The following is a 19,251-nucleotide window of genomic DNA, read 5'->3' as shown; positions in this document are numbered from 1 at the left end:
AATAAAAGCCCAGAGAGATAGAGGGTGTTGAAGATAAAGGTGAAGAAGATTGTTCTCAAATTCAGTAGGGTGGAAATTGTTACAGTCTAGTTACAAACCCTAATTTCAATTTATTTTTAATTCTTAAATCAACTTGATTTCTGGTCCTTGTCATTGTTTCACCATTGGTTCAGATAACGACTTTTACCAAAACTTAAAAGAAAGTGCAACTTTGAAACATTTTAACTAAATTTGAAACCTAATTGAGATGGCTAAAAAAAATAGGAACTAAATTGATATTTTAATTCGAAAACAGGGATAAAAACATAATTAAACCAACTTAAATTCTACCTATAAGATCAAAGCAAATGGCAACTCTCATTTTACCAAAAATACAAATCATACTTGCCTATAACATTACATATGAATAAAAGCAAAAATCTAAAATGAAGAAAATAAAGCAATAAAACAAACTTAAATTGGGATATTATGATCACAAAATATGGGATAAAAATTTATTTGCTGGTAACGTGTTAATGAACTTGTTAAAGAGTAGTTCTTGAACAAAATAAACATTGGTTCTTTTACCTCACCAAGGTGTATTCTACATATGATCTACAATCATACTACCTTTTTTCACGATTTTAACAAAAAAAAAATAATCCTTCTGAATTACAACTTCGTAATTGAATTGAACACTCATCATACATAAACACCTTCATTTTCACATCAATGATCTAATGATGATCCAAATGAGAGAAAAGAAACTCAAGAAAAATAATAATATACATATTACTTGTAATAAAACTTCTATTAAACATACATATTGCTATTGTGCAAAGCTTTCGCCCCATTAGGCATAACTAGAGAAATTAAATAAATTTATCATGTTTTTTAGAATAAAAATTACAACTTTTAGTTGATGTGCATATTCAAAACCAGAAAATGTTTATAGAGACTATTGATTCCCAACACTGACACCTCCATCTTCAGCCACATCAACACTAGCAGAATCTGTGTGTGAGGATTGTTGATCAAGTCCACTCATAGTTGAGGGTGGTGGGTGATCGAACTTACAAGCTGGTCCAAATTTGCAAATTCCATAACGGCTGTAATATGTGCAAACATTCTGGTCCTGAATTTTCATAACACATTCAACATAGATCAGGTAAACCAGCAAGCCTAACCTTTTGTCTCATGAACAATCAAGGAATACAAGATATTGTCTTTTCCGAATCAGAAAAGAAATAATCACTAAATGGCATAACTGTTTTAATTTCATTTATAAGAACCTATATTACCACAACATTTTCTTGTTCAGAACCAACTGTTTTTTCATGATGTGAACTAGCATTTTTTCAGAACCAACAGTCTTTTTTGTTTTAAATTTCTCATGAAATAATTTGTCTTGAATGTGTAAAGAGAAAAACTAAACCAAAACGGTGGAACAAATGTTGCAGGAATCTTGTAAATTTTACAGTCTCCATGAATGCAAAAGACAATAGAACAAAATAACTTACCGGTCTCAAAGGTAGACCCTTGTCACTAAGGCTGCATGGAGGCAATCTTGCAATTCGATTCTTTGGATGGTGAAACTTACAATTAGATTTAAATTTGCAATCCCCCGTTTTTAAGAAATAGCTGCATTCAGGTTCACCAGGCCTTTCTGGAAACTCTTCAACCTGCACCTGTTTTTGATGATTCATATAAACATTTGTTTCCATAACTGGGTTGTTCATGACATATGTTGAAGGTAGATGCATATTCCTCTCAGGTAGATAGACAGGTGCCTGTAGAAAACCCAAGTTGAATAAATAGCAGGGAAAACAATCAATTATAAGGGTTAATATACAGAATATTTAACTCACAGAAAGTGAAATGATAAAAAGAACATTAGATTTCTTGCTTTAAATTGAATAGATCTTGTATGATAGAAAATTGGCAGAATAATACAATAGAATGTCCGTACCAAGATAGTTATTGAAATCTTTTGATTTACCTGATATCCATCCCATTCAGAACTTTGAGGAGAAACCCCTGGATTAGGTGAAAGTATCATTGGCACAAAAGGAGTGGATTCATTTAATGGTCTAGTAGAAGACCATGAGGATATAGATGACTGTGATACACCTTGTAATGAAACAGAACTTCCATTACCATATCTAGAAGGAGAATCACCTCCTCCAGCCGTAGGATCAGGATGATTAAACTTGCAGTTTGCTCCAAACTTACAAGAGCCAGTACGCATGTAATAGTGACACTCTTTCTCTCCCTGTCATGAAAAACAACTTCATCAAGTTTCAGGTACAAGTATTTCACACATTAAACAGAAACAAAAGATTGCGGACACAAACTAATTTTCAGCATAACATGCTATGTAGGAATCAAGGTTATACCACTCGAATAGGCAGGCCAAGGAAGTTAAGCTCTGCAAATGGGGATGCTGATGAAGACTTTCCCCTTGTGTGATTAAACTTACAAGCCTTCCCAAACTTACACCCACCAGATCTTAAATAATACTGCCACAACATCAGGAAAAGAAAATTCTGTTATGAACCTGTAATAAATAGTACGACATTTTAAAAACACGACACAATAAAGAGATTAAACATACATATACAAGCATGTTTCATCCAAAATTTGTTATAGGGATCCAACATTTTTCAACATAGCAAGGCTACGCCAACATGATTCACAATGCTGAAAAGAAAAGCAAAACAGAGAACTTCATAATGGCCAAACATATAGTAGTATAGCATGGAAAATGCATGACATATATGCCATGATCCACCATGACTAATATGCCATGATCCACCATGACAGAATCTTTGTTCATGGAAAATGCATGACATATAGAAAGACATACCAATACCTAATCAGAAAGTGTATCAAAAAAGGGTATCAGTCGACTATCAGTCATTTGACAACTACTGAATTCTGAATAATGATCACAGAATTCTAACAGAGAATATTATTCCTTATATGGTTCTATCACTCGCCAAATCAAACTCGAGTATATGATTTTTACATTATCTAGTAAAATATCCCTTAACGGCAAAGGGATTAAATAAAAAATAATATGAAAGTCCCAAAAACTAAAAGCATTGTATGGAATACAAATAAAAAAACTATTTACTTTCTTTTTTAATTTTCATAAACTTGACATTGCAATAAAAAAAACAGTTATTTGCCATAAACTGTAAACCAATAACATTACCAGATAAAACCTAAACGTAATACATGGTTAAACCTCCTCAAGTTAACCTTACACAATCTTCCACAGACGGAACCTACATTTTAATAAATACATGTGATACACCCTTGGCCCAAGTATACATAAGACAAATATACATCGAATGGGAAAGAATGGGCACTACATAAAGGATGGGTGACAGCTAGCAAAGTCTGAGTAGAGAGGCATTGGGAAATATATTGAGAATCAGAATGGAAGGGGAAATAACAAATAACTGTATAGAGTCTTTGGGTAGAATTGTGCGGGAATCTGTTACAGGTAGGCAACTTATGAGAGAATATTGGGAGGTTTGATAGAGAGAGTGTCCTGTAGCTGGGACCCTTTTGGCAAATCTATTTCAGGCTTATTCCTATTTGATTGTATTTATTTACAGAGGACTATCTCTTCCATCTTTGTTGTTATTGTCTCATGCATATATTATTATGATATCTACATTTTCTAGATTTTAACATGAACCTACATGCCTATGTCCAAAATTCAGGTAATACAATCTAGCATTTGCAAACCAACAAGGGATTTGGATCTAGTGGGAGGGGCTAATCCACAGATACTGACAAAAACATACTAGAGAGTTGCTCATAGCTTCAAATCATGTCTCAGATAACAATGCTTCTAATGCAAAATACATGTATAAAACCAAAAAAACAAAATAAAAAAGAACAGAAGTTACAGTATTCTGAAATTACCTTGCATTCAGTCTGCCCTGATCTTTCTGCCTGTTCTTCTTTTTCTCCCGCATTCTCTTTCTTAGCCTTCATGTGGTGTTAATACATTTAAAACTCAATAAGTGAACATGTATAAGATATTGCCAATCATAAAATGCTCAACAAATATGAACTAGTTATAACCCTTTAACTATAATACTTTCAGTTTTTTTTTTTTTTTGCCTAGAAAATCCTTCACAACTCATTGCATACATTTAAACTCGCTGTCTTCAATTACTTAGCACCTAATGCAGTCATACTAATAATTAATTATCGATGCTTAACTTAACTATTTCACGCTTCATGCTACTATACCAGTACTTAATTAGTAATAGTGCGATTGAGAGCGAAAACCAAGGAGACAGACCTGGTTTTTCCTCTTAAGTGGATGATTGAACTTGCAATTGAATCCAAATTTGCAACTTCCAGTTTTGAGATAATATGCACAGTCTTCAGCCTCTGGCCTCAACGGGTACTGTTGAGCTATCCCACTGCTCCTCTCATCCCTGCTCTCTACTCCCTCAACATCTCCACCCACCTTATCACTTTCACTCTCATTCACATTCTCAATCCAATCACACCCCTCGTCCCCTCCATTGCAATCATCATCATCATCACCACCACCACCATCCTCCTCACTCCCTTCTCCCTTACCACTTTCAGGTGCAGCACCTTCATCACTTAGCTTCCCACCCCCATCTTCCAAGTTCGAACCTTTATCCTCACTCTCACCCTCATCCTTCAAATCCAACTTGTCCTGAAGCTCCCCACCAAGTGCACCATCATCCTGGGCAACGTGATTGAGATCTGAGTGCTGAGGATCGTGATCGAGTGTTCGAACATGGGACAAAGGTTTACCTAATAGCGGGTCCTTGGTGGGGGAACCAACTGATTCGTATTCAGAGGGCTCCATTGATGTACCTCCACATTTCAAATGAAAAACCCTAATAATGGAGAAAATGATAGATAGCTAACACAAAGAAGAGTGTAAGAGAAGGAATAGAATTTATTTATGTGGGAAAATCATAAGACCAAGAATGAACAAAGTGTGAAACGAAAAGGGGGTTACTTTCTCACAAATGGGAATGGTGTGTGTTTAGTAAATGTTACTTAGGACACTGTCTTGTATTATTGTATGTATGGGTGCATGTACCTTACTACGTATTTCAATACAGTGCATAGAACCGCCATGACACATTTCGTTGAGATGTCAACTCATACATAACACTATTTTCATGTTTTTCTCTTATTTTTATAAATAAAAATATTAAACTAATACCCTTTTTATGAGTTTAAATTTTATGTATGGTTATATAGAAGATTTTATATGGGCGATTAATAAAAATTAGGGATAATTACTCCATTACTTTTGTTTTTTTCAAAACAATTTGATTGTCTAGTTTTTTTTTTCTATCTCAATTTAGTCTTATGATTTTTTAAGGAAAATGATATGCTGACCCCTTATTTTGACTCCATAAGTGACTCCATGATGTGGCATGCACAGGTGGAAATAATTTTTTAAATTAAAATTAATTTTTGTGAACCATTTTACTCCAGACGTGGCTTGCAGCCGATAGTGGGGTTGGGCGGGTCATAATCGGGTCAGAAGGCGTTTTGGATAGTGGGTTAGGGCGCGTCTTAATTGAAAGGGTAGGAAATTAGGGTTTCGTGTGGAGAGTGGGAGCAAAAACGAGATTTCGGGTCAGAAGCAGTTTTTGGAGAGTGGGCTTGGGCGTGAATATTCGGGTCAGAAGCAATTTTGAGAGAATGGGTTGAACGTTTGTATTTGCTCCTTCTCCCGCGCACTCCGTCTCCGAACAGTCTCCGCACAGTCGCCGCACAACAACTGTCTTCTCACTGGCAGGGTGTGCATTGTAGATGGCGAAGGGTTTATTGGTAAAAATTTTGAACATTCTTTCGTTCTCCCCGCGCTCACTGGTATGAGTACTGACTTTCCCTTTTGTGGTGGCAGTTGTAGGTTGTGTTGTCACCGGCAACGCGAACGGATTTTGGAGTGGTTCGTCTAGCGAAGGAAGATAGCATAAGATAGCACAGTGTGGGTATGCGGAATCTCTGTGGCAGCTAAACCTTGAAAGGGTTAGGGTTTGCGGACAGGGAGGGCGTTTGCTGTGGAGGAGTTGAACCGTTTCTCTTTGGTGTTTCTCCGGCGCACTCAGTGGAAGATCCTCTTCTCTCCGCATAGTCGCCTTTTTTGTTCCCGCCGGCAAGGTGTTCAGTGTAGGTGGCGAATGGTTGTTTGGTCTTAGATTTCAACATTCTTTCCTTTCTCCCCCGTACTCACTGGTATCAGTTTTCATTTGACCCCCTTTTGTGGTCGCAGTTGTAGGTTGTATTGTCACCGTCAACTACAGCGGTTTTTGGAGTGAAAGGGAGTTCTGACGAAGCATATCCTCCATTAGTCAACCACTGTTTTGAAAGGCCGCAGTTCTACGAAGGACCGGCTTTGTAGCAGATTGTAGGTATGCCAATTTTATTTGTATTTGTTGTCTTAGGGGTTGTTGAAGTGCATGAATATAATTTTTAGATGATAACTTGATGGATGTGGCGATGGAGAAGATGGTGACAGAGATGAGGAGTATTAGAATCTGGAATATCTGTCTGATATGGCTTCTTTATTTGATTTGAACTTTTTCGTTTTCTCTGGGATCAAACTGTGTGTGTGATTTTTGAATGTTTGGTTGTTATCGAATATCAATATATGTGTTGTGTGTAGCACATAATTTAGAAGTTTCCCTATGTCAAAAAACCCAGCCCCATGACTTTAAATCCAAAGAATTTGTTGAATCCCAGATACAAAATGTATACTTTCCAAAATGTATTTTCTTGTGTGTAACGTATGAAAGAAATTTTACTCTCAGTAGTTTAAAATTTTTCATCCAAAGAGCTCTTCGAAGGCGCTTCGACTGTTTCCTAAAGTGAAATGCACTATCTTGCATTGTTGCTGTCTTATAAACAAGAAGCTCAATCCGGTCACCTCTCTCCAATATTTTTTCAATGTTGTCCACCATGATAGTGCGTATCTGTAATATAGATTGAAAGTTCGAATCTCACCAACTATGAGAAACTAAGGGGCTTAACAGAGAAGACACATATCTCACCAATTAATACACTACAATTTCAGGGAAAAAGGTAGATAACTTTTCCAATAAGCGTTTTTTCCTATCACTCCTTAAGCACCTTATAAATGCACCGGAGCATTCCAAGTGAAGAGGTATACCACCTCTGTTTTTCTTTGATCATTTCCTTGTTCAGAATAAATCTGACAATTTGGACTTAGTTGATAAAGAGAGGAGAATTGTTGAGAACGTCTTCTAGTTCAAAAGTCAATGTAGCATTAAAGAAGAATGTTATATGTCGTTAAAAGGGTCATAATTTAACCCCACCCCACCTCTTCCTTTGTGAGATAGCATTAAATGTATCCATTTAGGCATTGGCAGTAAGATTTTTCATGCAGAAAGACTAATGGTTAGTTTCAAGATCAATAAAACATAGAGTACTCTAAAACGTAATAAAGCATTGAGGATGATATCCTATTATTAACACTTGAAAAACAGACCCTATCAGGATTGCCATAGAAGCACTATTATTAAAGCCTGAATTTTCTTAGTGATCTAAGAGCGCATTCGTACATACAAATTAGGAATTGTCAAGCTGGAGGAAGCTAAAAGGACACAAACTACGAAACTTAAAGCCCTTGGTTTTCGAAAAAGTTCATTTGCTGCAGTAAAAGACTAGTACGTGAGATGGCACTTGGGCTAAGGTTCAATCTGCACTCCTTTGGAGTTCTTTATTTGTGTATATGATTATCCAGCAACGGGACTTCCTCTAATTTAACAAGCTAAAGTAATGCAATCTCGCTCATTTTCTTCAATTTCTTTCTTCAGTTCCTTGGCCATAAAAAACAGTCTAAATCATGTGTGGGTGGCAAGATATTTGACAACATGGCGTTTATTAAAAGTAGGGATTAGATGGTCTGTTTTGAATCAGATTAAGAAATTCACATGATTCCTCAATCAGCTTTGTGATACCAGTTTAGATACAAGTTTGCATAAATCTATATTTTAGAACAAACATCATATAAAATATATTAACCTGTTTGAGGTAACTGGACAAAAACTTGATGGAAACCAATTTAGAAGGTAGTTGTCTGAAAGCATTGATGAGATAAGATAAGATATATAGTCCTTTGTGTATATATTGATTTCGTCTGAAGTTTTGCATCGGTAATGGGTTATTGAACAAAGTGTGAAAATTGTCATATATAACTTGTAAAATATTCTTCATTTAGATTATATATCAGTAATGATTCATGTTTATTAAAAAAGTAATTACTCATCATCCTTTTAAGTACCTTTTCTACAAAATTCATATTCAAATTAAAATTTTCTTTTCAAATTTACAATATTACCTTTTTAATTACGTTTTATTAATAGATATTAAGTTTGTAAATTCTTAGGATTTGACTTCTGTAATGGAAAAAGTGCATGATACAGAGAGAGAAGGTGAACTTATAACCATTTATAGAAAAAAAAAGACATTTTTGGTTTTAACTTTATAATTGTTATTCATGTAAATATATTCTGTCACAATATCAACAATTGATTTTCCAATAATGGCTATAATTGCATACTTTGGGAAACTAGGATTTTGAGCTGAATGAAGAAATATAGTGTTTTGAAGATTGATAGTCTTTTGAAGATTGATAGGATAACTTTAAAGGCCCCATTGGATCATTTGCTGCGTTGGACCCTCTTCAACATTGATTTGACTTTCTTATAAGCAGCATTTTTGTGTGTGATGACCTGTGTGCAAGTAAATGATGACCTGTGCATCATTTGTTACAAAAATGTGGTTTTACTCAATTTTTTTGAAGTGATACTATAGCAGTTAATTCGTGTGTTTGGGGTGACAAAATTTTGTTAATAATATGTGATTTGTAATTAGTGGGGTTAAAGACTTCTAATTTGTTGGTGATGACTTTTGTGCACCCAAGTGATGACCTGTGATACATTTTTTGCAATCAGTATTAATCGAATTTTTTATCTGTTTTGTTATGGCAGTCAATAATTGTTTATGAGGTTATTTACTTTGGTCCATGTGATAAATTTTCAGTTATATTTGGTTTTATTTAGGAATTTTAAGTAAGATGTCTAGCAAACGTGAACGCAAATGTATTCCAGAAGCAGGCAATAAGGGAAAGAAGAAGAAGGTGGTGGAAAATGTTGATCAGGTATAATTAGAATCTTTAAGTTATTTAACTTTTTTTATTATTTCTAATAAATAATATTTTGTTCATGGTGCTATAGGTGCGAATTGTGCATAGGTGCGAAAGCAAGTACATTGTTGAAGTAAACAATGTACTAAAAGCCACCCACCGTAAACGGATTCAGGCAACACCATTTAGATGGTGTTTGGAGGTGGACAACGCATTGGAAATAAATTTTCCTTTGTTGAGGGAAGTGTTGCGTAGATGGGTTCCACAAGGGGAATATATTCGTGTAGGTCAGCATTTGGTGGGGTTATTGGTTTATGATGTTTGTGTATGCTTAGGTCTTAGTATGGTTGGTAAATGTGTTGAATTTGATGATGATGTAAGTGGGGTAGTAGGTTCACTTTTTGAGAAGAAACCAATCACCTTGCGAGACATAATTAAGAAGATTAAGAACCTAGTGGTTAGTGATGATGATGTAGAGAATGTGTGTAGGTTGTATTTGTTACTTTGTTTTACTGTATTTTATTTTCCTAGGACATCTAGGACAGTGACCAATATGCCTTTCAAAGTGTTAGACAACGTTGACAACTTAAGCGAATATAATTGGGCAGAGTCAGTGCATAGTTTTTTGATCTCTGCACTCAATCGTGGATGTAAGGTTGTACGAGAAAAGATAAATACTCGTAGCCTTAACTTAGCCGGATCTGTTGTAGTTGTTCAGGTAATTAATGTTTTAGCAACCTTTATTTTCCTTATGCATTTTTATAATTTATTGATTTGTCTAACATTTTTATAGGTTTGGGCTGCTCATCGTCTTGGCTTAGAAGATGTAGAGGGGGAGGTTAAATTCCCAAGATTTCTGCGGTGGCCCTCCGTGAAGATTAGGACACCTAATATTGAGTCTGCTTTTGAAAAGAATAAGGTTTTATTTGAGTTGTATTTGTATATGTTTGGTTTTATTACGAAATGTGTTCCAAACAGATTTATTTTATTTGTAGATTGTGTTTGGTTGGGCCCTAACTGCAGAGGAGAGGAACAACCCAATAGTGCAAAATGTCATTCACATTGATGAGCAATATAATGTGAATAATGATGGCATGTAGGGTGTTTCTCATTCCAAACAGCAAGTGGATTTGGAAGAAAAATTTGAAAAACATGAACGGATGATTCTTGACATGAAAGAACAGATAAAGAAGATGCGTGATGAATTTTTTGATGCTCCTGAACCTGACTCCTGTGCAGGAAAAAGAAATGATGTTAATGAAGAAGATAAATGTCCTTCTGAGCAATGGAAGTCTGATGAAGGCCAGGCTTGTCCTTCACACCGGAAAGAGAGTCCGCAACCTCATCAGTGTGAGGAAGATGACCTCAATGACAAACCAAAAGCCAACCATAATGGAGACGACAAAGCTATTAAGCCTAACACTGAAGGTCAAAGTAATACACTATTTATAGATAAGGCTAAATTGTATAAGGATGTGACTGCTGTTGGTTGTCCCAGGTATGCTATTTTTATTAATAATGTATTCAACGTCAACACACACTAATAGTTAACACTTTGAGTTGTTTCTTTTTACTTTTCAGAACTATTTATGTTGATTTGAATGGTGAGATATTGAGGAGCGATGAATGTCAATGTTTTCGTCCACGTGGTTGGATTGATAACATGGTAAAGTATGAAACTTAAGTTTATGACTATTTCTATTGTTACTACAACCATGTACTGATATAATTATTTTTTTGTGTTCAGTCTATAATGTTTGCAGCCTACGAGTTCATGTATAAACAGAAAATGCTGACCGGGAAGATTAGTAGGGTTATATTCAATCCTTTCTATACAGTAAGTTTTTTTTTTGTTCCTTTACTATTTATGCTTAAATTAGTGTATAAGTATTGACTTTTGTTGTGATTCAGAATGCAGTTATCCTTGATTGTAACAAAAGAAAGGTGAATAGACGTGAGTGGTGTCTAGATGACTACAGGCATTACCTGACACGTGATTTGGTTTCAGTGCAGGATATATTAACAGCAGATTTTGTGAGTATCTTTAATTGTTAAATGCTCTTATATTTTGTTACAAAATGAAATGTGTTTGTTAATGTTACTTGTATTTAGTTGTTTGCCCCAGTCATTTATGCTGAACATTGGTGGTGTTATGCTTTTAATTGTAAAACGAAAGAGTTCTTTGTCTTAGATTCACTTGCACACAAATGTCGAAGGCGAAAACAGATTGATACTCACGTGGTAGGTCCATGTGTGACATTATAAAATTTCAATTACTGATGTTCATTGTGTTCACATTATTTATGTTCGATTAATATCTGTTATAGGTACAAAATGTGGAAAATCTCTTTTGGCTATTCTTAAATGACAAAAATAAATTGAAGCCAACATTTGAAGTCCATATTGAAGACGTTCCTAAACAGCCTAATTTGTAAGCACAACTTTAATTGAGTAGCCTATTCATACAACTTGGTTACGTAATTAGGAAGTTTTCAATAATTGTTTTGTTAACCACTTCCAGGCATGATTGTGGTATTATGGTGTTGAAGTATCTTGAGATATGGGATGGCATAAAAAGATTTGATGGGAAAAGCATGCCAGCTTACACTGATGTGAGTATAATATCCTTGGAACTGTTTACATTTAACTTGCATAAAGTTATTTTGATATGAATATGTAATTAAGTAGTTGTTCTTTGGTGGCAGGAGGATCTACAACAATTCAGGCAGCAGTACATTTGTGACTGGATTCTTCACCCAGAAAATAAGCATAGGGAGGCTGTACTTGAAATATTTAAACCATCTTTAAAGAAGTAGAAATGTTAATATTTTAGTGTTGATCAATAGTGTAACTTTAAGGTCTTTTTTGATATGGCTGACGACGGGGATATTAAAAATATAACTCCACTATCAAACAGGAAATCAATGAATCGAATGCGTTTTGTTGCTTGTGTTGTCAAAGAGTGCAAACCGAACGGCCTGGGGGACATGCTCATCACTATTAAGGTGATTTTTGATTTAGTGATTTACTTGCACTCCATTATTTAGTTATTACTCACGTGTAAAATGACTCTGTCAGGACCCTACTGATACAGCCAAGGCAAGCCTACACAACAAAGTTCTATCAGATCGTGAGTTTGGTAGTGACATTGGTGTTGGCTCTGTATTACTGTTGAAAGAAGTTAGTGAACTATGAAATAATGTCTCTTGATTACTTTTCCTCTTCTTGTACAATTACTCATTAAACTTTATGAATTTTGATTCAATAGGTTGCTATATTTAGACCTTTTGGGTACCTCAACATCACACTTAGGAACATTGTCAAGGTAAATAACTAATCTTCACACAAATATGTTTTTTTTAATTCATACTGTGTCTTTAAGTCACACAATATTACCATTTATAACATTTGTAGGTTTTCAAGTATGACATCACTCATCCCACTGAAGAAGAAGTTCAAACTTCTATGCCTGTGGTGCGACTTAACTATGTTGTGAAACAAAATGTGGAAACTGATGCCCAGCCTAGTAAAAATTCCAGTCCAAACGCAAATGTCAACACAAATTTCGGACCCAATTTGCATCCCAACGTGGAGCCTACTAACACAACTAATGTGGAGGACATACTGCAGATGATGGTTCCTCCATCCACAAATATTCCATGTGTTGAGGTTGGGGAGATTTCCAAAGTTCAATCTTCTGTTCTGGATAATATATCACTCACCTAAGTCATGAGTCTTTAATGTCTTCAATTTTTAGGTTATTTATTTTTAACTTGAGTGTTTTTGATGTTGATTTTAATTTTCATGGCACTGTTGGAATGATCAACTACAACTATGATATTAAACTTATTTTATCACTGTGATATCCATTTCACTGTCAGTTTAACTTAGTATATCTATGTACAAATAAGTGTTGACCACCGACAAAGATTTTGCACACCTTCATAATTTCTGATATATGAAAAAGGTTATAGTATGAAACTCACTTACAATCAATCACACAAATAGAGTAAAATTTAATGTAGGCTACTGCCCATGGTGAATCTGTGGGAAAATTGTGCTACAACTGGAATATAACATACATGCCTAACACTGACAATATTAATTGGTTAACAATGAAGTATTAAGTGCTGACCTACAATAAACATTTTGCACACCTTCCAAATTCGTGGTCTCTGATAACATAAATTCTACGAAACTTAACTTTACCAAAGTAGGCGTGTGATAATTGATAATAAGTACTCCATACTTAATGAAATTTAACACCTATATTGCGTTTATGAAAGGTATTAAACAACAACAATACGTGTGGCATAATTCATCCACAACTCCAACATGATATTTTTGTTATCTGTATTCAAATTATATGATGACTCAAGAACAATTAAGTAGTGACCTGCTTCAAAAAATTGGACTTAATCACTCTAACATTTTAAATGTGGATCAATCATATATTAAGTGTTGACCTGTGAACAAAATCTTGCACATAATTAATCACTTCTCATCTGTGTGGTAACCAACATTACTAAATTTTGGACAACATATGTATTCGCTGTTCATCACAGTCAAAATTAAGATGATCAACATCCAACTATCAGTTAACATAAACCACTCACAATTCCATAAATCAATGAGTGAGCCAAACAAGGAAATTGTAATCAATCACGACAACAATGTCTAAACATAAAAAAAACCAAATTTATCAATAGAAATCCAAATTACATCAAATCTATAAATGAACTACTTATTGCGCTTCCTCCTACTAAATGCTGCAAAAGGAGTTCTTATTGCTATACTCTTAACACGCAACCGAGGACCCTCCCTTCGTCGGACATACATGTTGCTTTCTTCAGATTCTTGTGTTTCTTGATTTGGATAATTAACTTCTTCCACATGACCCCTGTCACCAGAATTGCCAAATTCAATGCAGCCAGTGGGGTGGTTCGAATTAGGTGTTTGCGAATGACCAGCACTTGCCTCACCAAAGTCAGAAAAATTCATTTTGCCCTGCTGGTGTTGGCGCTGCTTCGTCCTCTCAATCATCATTGCATTTAAGTCCTCAAGTTCTTTTTGCAATTCCCCTAGCACACTTTCTTGTTGTTCGACAGCTTTAATTAAGTCAATTATTTTAGTACCCTTACTTTGACGTCCGTATACCTCAAACCCTTCTTTAACGAAGGGATTGGTCAGCTCTTCTGCAGAGGCAGCAACATCTGCAACAACCTGAAACAATTCACAACAAACTTCAATCAATATAGATGACAGATTTAGGAAAAAAATCAAACAAAATACCCAACCTACAGTGTTATTTGTCAAACTCCTTTTAATTACATTGTCCCCTGCTTTCATTTCCATCCAATGCAAGATTCTGGGAAACTTTGTCGTGCGCTGACAATCCTTTAAATTCGGTATCAAAAAATGGTCAAAAGACCATAACTGCCACAATTGTAATCAAAATCAGACATAACTCAACCAAATATTTTAAACGGATGAAACAACTTCTAATTTAATTTAACATACAGTACCTGTAACAAATAAACACATCCAGCTACGTGGAAGTGTTTGGTACTTTGTTTCTCCTTCAAGAACAATTTAGCTTCACATATACTGCCAACCAAAAACTCATACACCACTCGACCCCAATTAAATTTCCCAATACTACCCAGGTCATCAACAATGTTAAACAAAATAGAAAAAACTGTTCCACTATGATTGGGCAACAAAAACTCAGAAATTGCTAACAAAACATAAAGCTTACCAAAATCCTCTAAACAAAGCACTTTAATATGTTTGAAGATGTAATCATATACCATGTCGATATCAACAACTTGGGAAGCTCCAAATAAATTCCTTGAATCACTATTTAACCCTTCCTGGTTTAAATCAATGTTCTCACCCACCACCCTCAAACCTAGACCAAGACATACATCTAAATAGGTAAATCCAACAACTTGTGCACTCATGTCAAACCCTCCCAACCTTTCAACCCACCTACTGATTAACGGAGTCAAAAGATTCCTAGATATTTTAACAGACTCTGTCAACTCAACCATCCATCCAAATGGTGTTCCTCGGATAAATGATTTTTGCTCATCTGTTAACTTGTTATTCAAACTACCAATCAATTTGGTCCGACATGAATGCCTAAAATAGATCTGGAATAAAAAAAAATTGTTATGTCATTTTTTACATGACAAATTTGCAAATAAATTGAAGTACAAAATTTATCATACCTTGCGGTCCACATTGAATTCACTTCCCTCACGGAATGAAGCCATATTTATGACCTGAATACATAATTTCATCAAACATATAATTTAAAATTAAATCACACTATACATGATTTAATCACCCCATAATCAACTATTCAGTGCTATCAAATGAAACATGAAAAAATTGATTCATACCACATGGTTCCAAAAAATATAACACAGGTCATCACTTATGAGCAGACAGGTCATCAGTCATACATCAAACAAGTGTACTACAGTTGCCAATGAAACCACACATCTAAGGAATATTTACAAATTAACTCACATTATCCAAACATAATCAACCAATAAAATAGTATGCAAGTTAAGAACATTGAGTCAACACACATGATTGCAAAAAATGCAACACAACTCATCACTTGGATGCACACAGGTCATCATGAATAAATCCTACAGCTTTATTCCACTTGGGTTTGAAACCACATCAAACAGATAACTACGTATGAATGCATATTACCCATACAAAATCACCTGCATATTACCCATGATTTAAACACCCCATAATCAGTGGTATCAAATGAAACATGAAAAAATTGATTCATACCACATGGTTCCAAAAAATATAACACAGGTCATCACTTATGAGCAGACAGGTCATCAGTCATACATCAAACAAGTGTACTCCAGTTGCCAATGAAACCACACATCTAAGGAATATTTACAAATTAACTCACATTATCCAAACATAATCAACCAATAAAATAGTATGCAAGTTAAGAACATTGCGTCAACACACATGATTGCAAAAAATGCAACACAACTCATCACTTGGATGCACACAGGTCATCATGAATAAATCCTACAGCTTTATTCCACTTGGGTTTGAAACCACAACTATTGACTGCTACGAATTTAAAAAACATTGATTAACACATTATTGCACAAAATGCATCACAGGTCATCACTTGTCAGCAAACAAGTCATCACAATAAAATAAGACAAATTTCATCAACCTAGTTACAAAACTAGTATTCATGCATCTATCAAAGCACCAAAATCACAGAAAAGGAAAAATAACACAAACATACCAACCACTGCCTGAATCGAACAACTGAAAGCACCACAAACCCTAACTTCGCAAGCTTCGTCGAGGATTACAGTGTTGTGGTCATTCACCTGTACAAGATAGATGTTAAATTTGTCTTTAAACAATAACTCACTTGACTATGCTGGCGAAAACCAAAAAAAAATCTCAGTTCCTTAACCAAAAAACCCATAACCACGACTTTGGAAAAAAAATACCACAAACCTGTTGCCGTAGTGGAGAAACCCAGATAAAAAAAAACATACCTACGAACTACGAAGCTGAATCCAACAATGGAGACGAAGAAAAACCCTAACATACCTACGAACGTCTTCTCCCTTCGTCTTCTCCCTTCGTCTTCTCTCTTCGTCTTCTCCCTTCGTCTTTTTCGACTCACTACAACACACGTATTCTCCTTTCTTCCTTTCTCCTTTCGACTGGGTTTTCCCTTTCTTTCTTTCTTTTCCCTTTTCTCGTTTTTCACGAACAAGAATCCAACAATGGAGACGAAAAAAAACCCTAAATCTGGAAGGAACGTCTTCTCCCTTCGTCTTCTCTCTTCGTCTTCTCTCTTCGTCTTCTCTCTTCGTCTTCTCCTTTCTTCCTTTATCCTTTCTCCTTTCTCCTTTCTTCCTTTCTCCTTTCTTCCTTTCTCCTTTCGAACGGGTTTTCCCTTTCTTTCTTTCTTCTCCTGAAATCTCGTTTTTGCTCCCACTCTCCACACGAAACCCTAATTTCCTACCCTTTCAATTAAGACGCGCCCTAACCCACTATCCAAAACGCCTTCTGACCCGATTATGACCCGCCCAACCCCACTATCCGCTGTAAGCCACGTCTGGAGTAAAATGGTTCACAAAAATTAATTTTAATTTAAAAAATTATTTCCACCTGTGCATGCCACGTCATGGAGTCACTTATGGAGTCAAAATAAGGGGTCAGCATATCATTTTCCTTTTTTTAATTTGATTGAATTCAATCTTAATTTTTTTTAAAATAATTTAATGTGGTAATTTTTGTTAGTTTTTTCACAAATGGAATTAAAGTCAATGTCACGTGTCAATACATGGTTTTCTTAAAAACGTTTTTGATTATGTTTTTAATTTTTTTAATTTTATTTTTTTACACATGATTTCACAAGTTGTGTCACGTGGCAATAACATTGTAATTTGATAATGTCACATGGGCAAAGTTTCAATTTGGTCCTACATTTGTTTTTTATATTCAATTCCATCCCAATTTTTGTAGAAATAAAGTATTATCCCTTTTTAGATTGAGACTCAATTTATGTTTTGTATAAATCTTATACTGATATTCTTACTAAATTAACATTTTTACTGAATATTTCTGAAAATATTTTTAAAATAACTTTAAAATCTATATAATTTTATTCATGTTAGTTAGAGTTTGAATATGATTATTAAATCTAATGTGAAACAGAATACAAATCATGTAACCAGAAAATAAATGAACAAATTAAAATTAAGAAGTTGAATAGTATAATTTCTTAAGATCCAAGTATTAACTCCATTATCAATTCATCCATGCAACTTGTTCTAAAAATTTCGTATAGATTTTAAAGTTAATTTAAATATATTTTCAGAAATATTTAATTAAAATGTCAATTTTAGTAAATACATCAACATAAGATTTATAAAAAAAATTATTTTAATTTAAAGAGTGACAATATTATTCTATTTTTACAAAAAATTGGACTAAAATAAATCTAAAAAACAAATATAAGAACCAAAGTGAGACTCTATCCACATGTCATTATCACTTCACACTTTATTATCATGTCACACTGATTATGTCCACGTGGTACAACTCTGAGGTGACACTTGTAGAAGAAAATTCAAAAAAATCACAAATTAATACGTGTCACGAATTTTAACATTACATGTGAAAAACTCACAGTAATAACTAAATTAAATCACTTTTAAAATATTTAAAACCAAATTAATTCATATTAAAAAAAGTTATTAGCAGATTGAGAAAAACAAAACTAAAGAACCAACTTGATATCTCTTAAAAAACAATGAATAATGAAATAATTAAACCTAAAAATTATGATACGCATGATTTTGAACATATTTCACATATCAAATAAAATATATAAAGAGGTAATTAGAAAACAAAATAAGAATATTATAAGCTCTTGTATATGAAATATAATTTTTTGAAGCTATTTAATAATATTGTAAGATAATTATTAGATAAAAGCATATAAGTATTAGATAAAAGTATTAGATAAAAGCATTGTGAGCTCTTGTGCATGTCAGATGCATGCTCAGAAAGACAATGATACCAATTTATCATAATAACTTATTTTCTTAGCATTAATTATTAATATTTCTTTCACTTGATTGAATACATTATTTATTTTTCAAATTATAAAAATCAAATGGATTTTTTATTGTTCCTTCTTAAATTTCATATTGTATTTCTATTTTAAATTGAAAATTTATATGCAAAGTAATTCAAATGTCAATTAAACCATAATATTAAACATTCTATAATTAGTGTTACTTTTATAGTTGTATCATGCCTTAAATAATTGACATAGGAATAAACATTTCTCGTTATGAAAAATAATTTAAATTATCATTGAATTAGTGTATTTTTAATGAATTAAAAATGGAAAATTGTATAACTTCATATTTTTCGTAATTTCAATATTATAATTATAGTTTGAGTTATCAAATTGAATTTTCGGATCATGAAAACCATTGTAATTACCGTAACTAATATAATATTGTGTTTTAAAATCATAATAATTAAATAAT

General features: G+C 33.9%; 1 protein-coding gene and 1 long non-coding RNA gene across 2 annotated transcripts; one reads left to right on the top strand and one right to left on the bottom strand.

Annotated features, from left to right (window-relative positions):
• Positions 1 to 747: 747 nt before the first annotated feature.
• LOC114164097 (zinc finger CCCH domain-containing protein 43-like) lies at positions 748 to 5,031 on the bottom strand. Its single transcript, XM_028048612.1, has 6 exons — positions 4,304 to 5,031; positions 3,919 to 3,984; positions 2,376 to 2,498; positions 1,979 to 2,251; positions 1,500 to 1,769; positions 748 to 1,114 (listed from the first exon to the last, which is right to left on the bottom strand). Exons 1-6 carry the CDS (start codon positions 4,847 to 4,849, stop codon positions 938 to 940), a joined length of 1,455 nt encoding a protein of 484 aa, XP_027904413.1. The 5' UTR covers positions 4,850 to 5,031; the 3' UTR covers positions 748 to 937.
• A 1,262-nt stretch (positions 5,032 to 6,293) lies between these two features.
• Positions 6,294 to 9,392, top strand: LOC114195926. Its single transcript, XR_003606600.1, has 3 exons — positions 6,294 to 6,416; positions 9,090 to 9,187; positions 9,264 to 9,392. It is a non-coding gene; the product is annotated as an uncharacterized LOC114195926 (long non-coding RNA).
• Positions 9,393 to 19,251: the final 9,859 nt, after the last annotated feature.

This window comes from Vigna unguiculata, chromosome 9, assembly GCF_004118075.2.
Source record: "Vigna unguiculata cultivar IT97K-499-35 chromosome 9, ASM411807v1, whole genome shotgun sequence".
NCBI lineage: Eukaryota > Viridiplantae > Streptophyta > Magnoliopsida > Fabales > Fabaceae > Vigna > Vigna unguiculata.
This window is presented reverse-complemented; position numbering and strand designations above follow the sequence as displayed.

What these genes read in the sequence shown, in the direction of transcription:
- LOC114164097 (XM_028048612.1), bottom strand. Translation starts at nt 4,849, where the DNA reads ATGGAGCCCTCTGAATACGAATCAGTTGGTTCCCCCACCAAGGACCCG. An exon ending in CACTTAAGAGGAAAAACCAG is followed by an intron (nt 3,985 to 4,303) that starts GTCTGTCTCCTT and finishes CACCACATGAAG; the next exon opens with GCTAAGAAAGAGAATGCGGG. An exon ending in AGGGTCTACCTTTGAGACCG is followed by an intron (nt 1,115 to 1,499) that starts GTAAGTTATTTT and finishes ATGAAAATTCAG; the next exon opens with GACCAGAATGTTTGCACATA.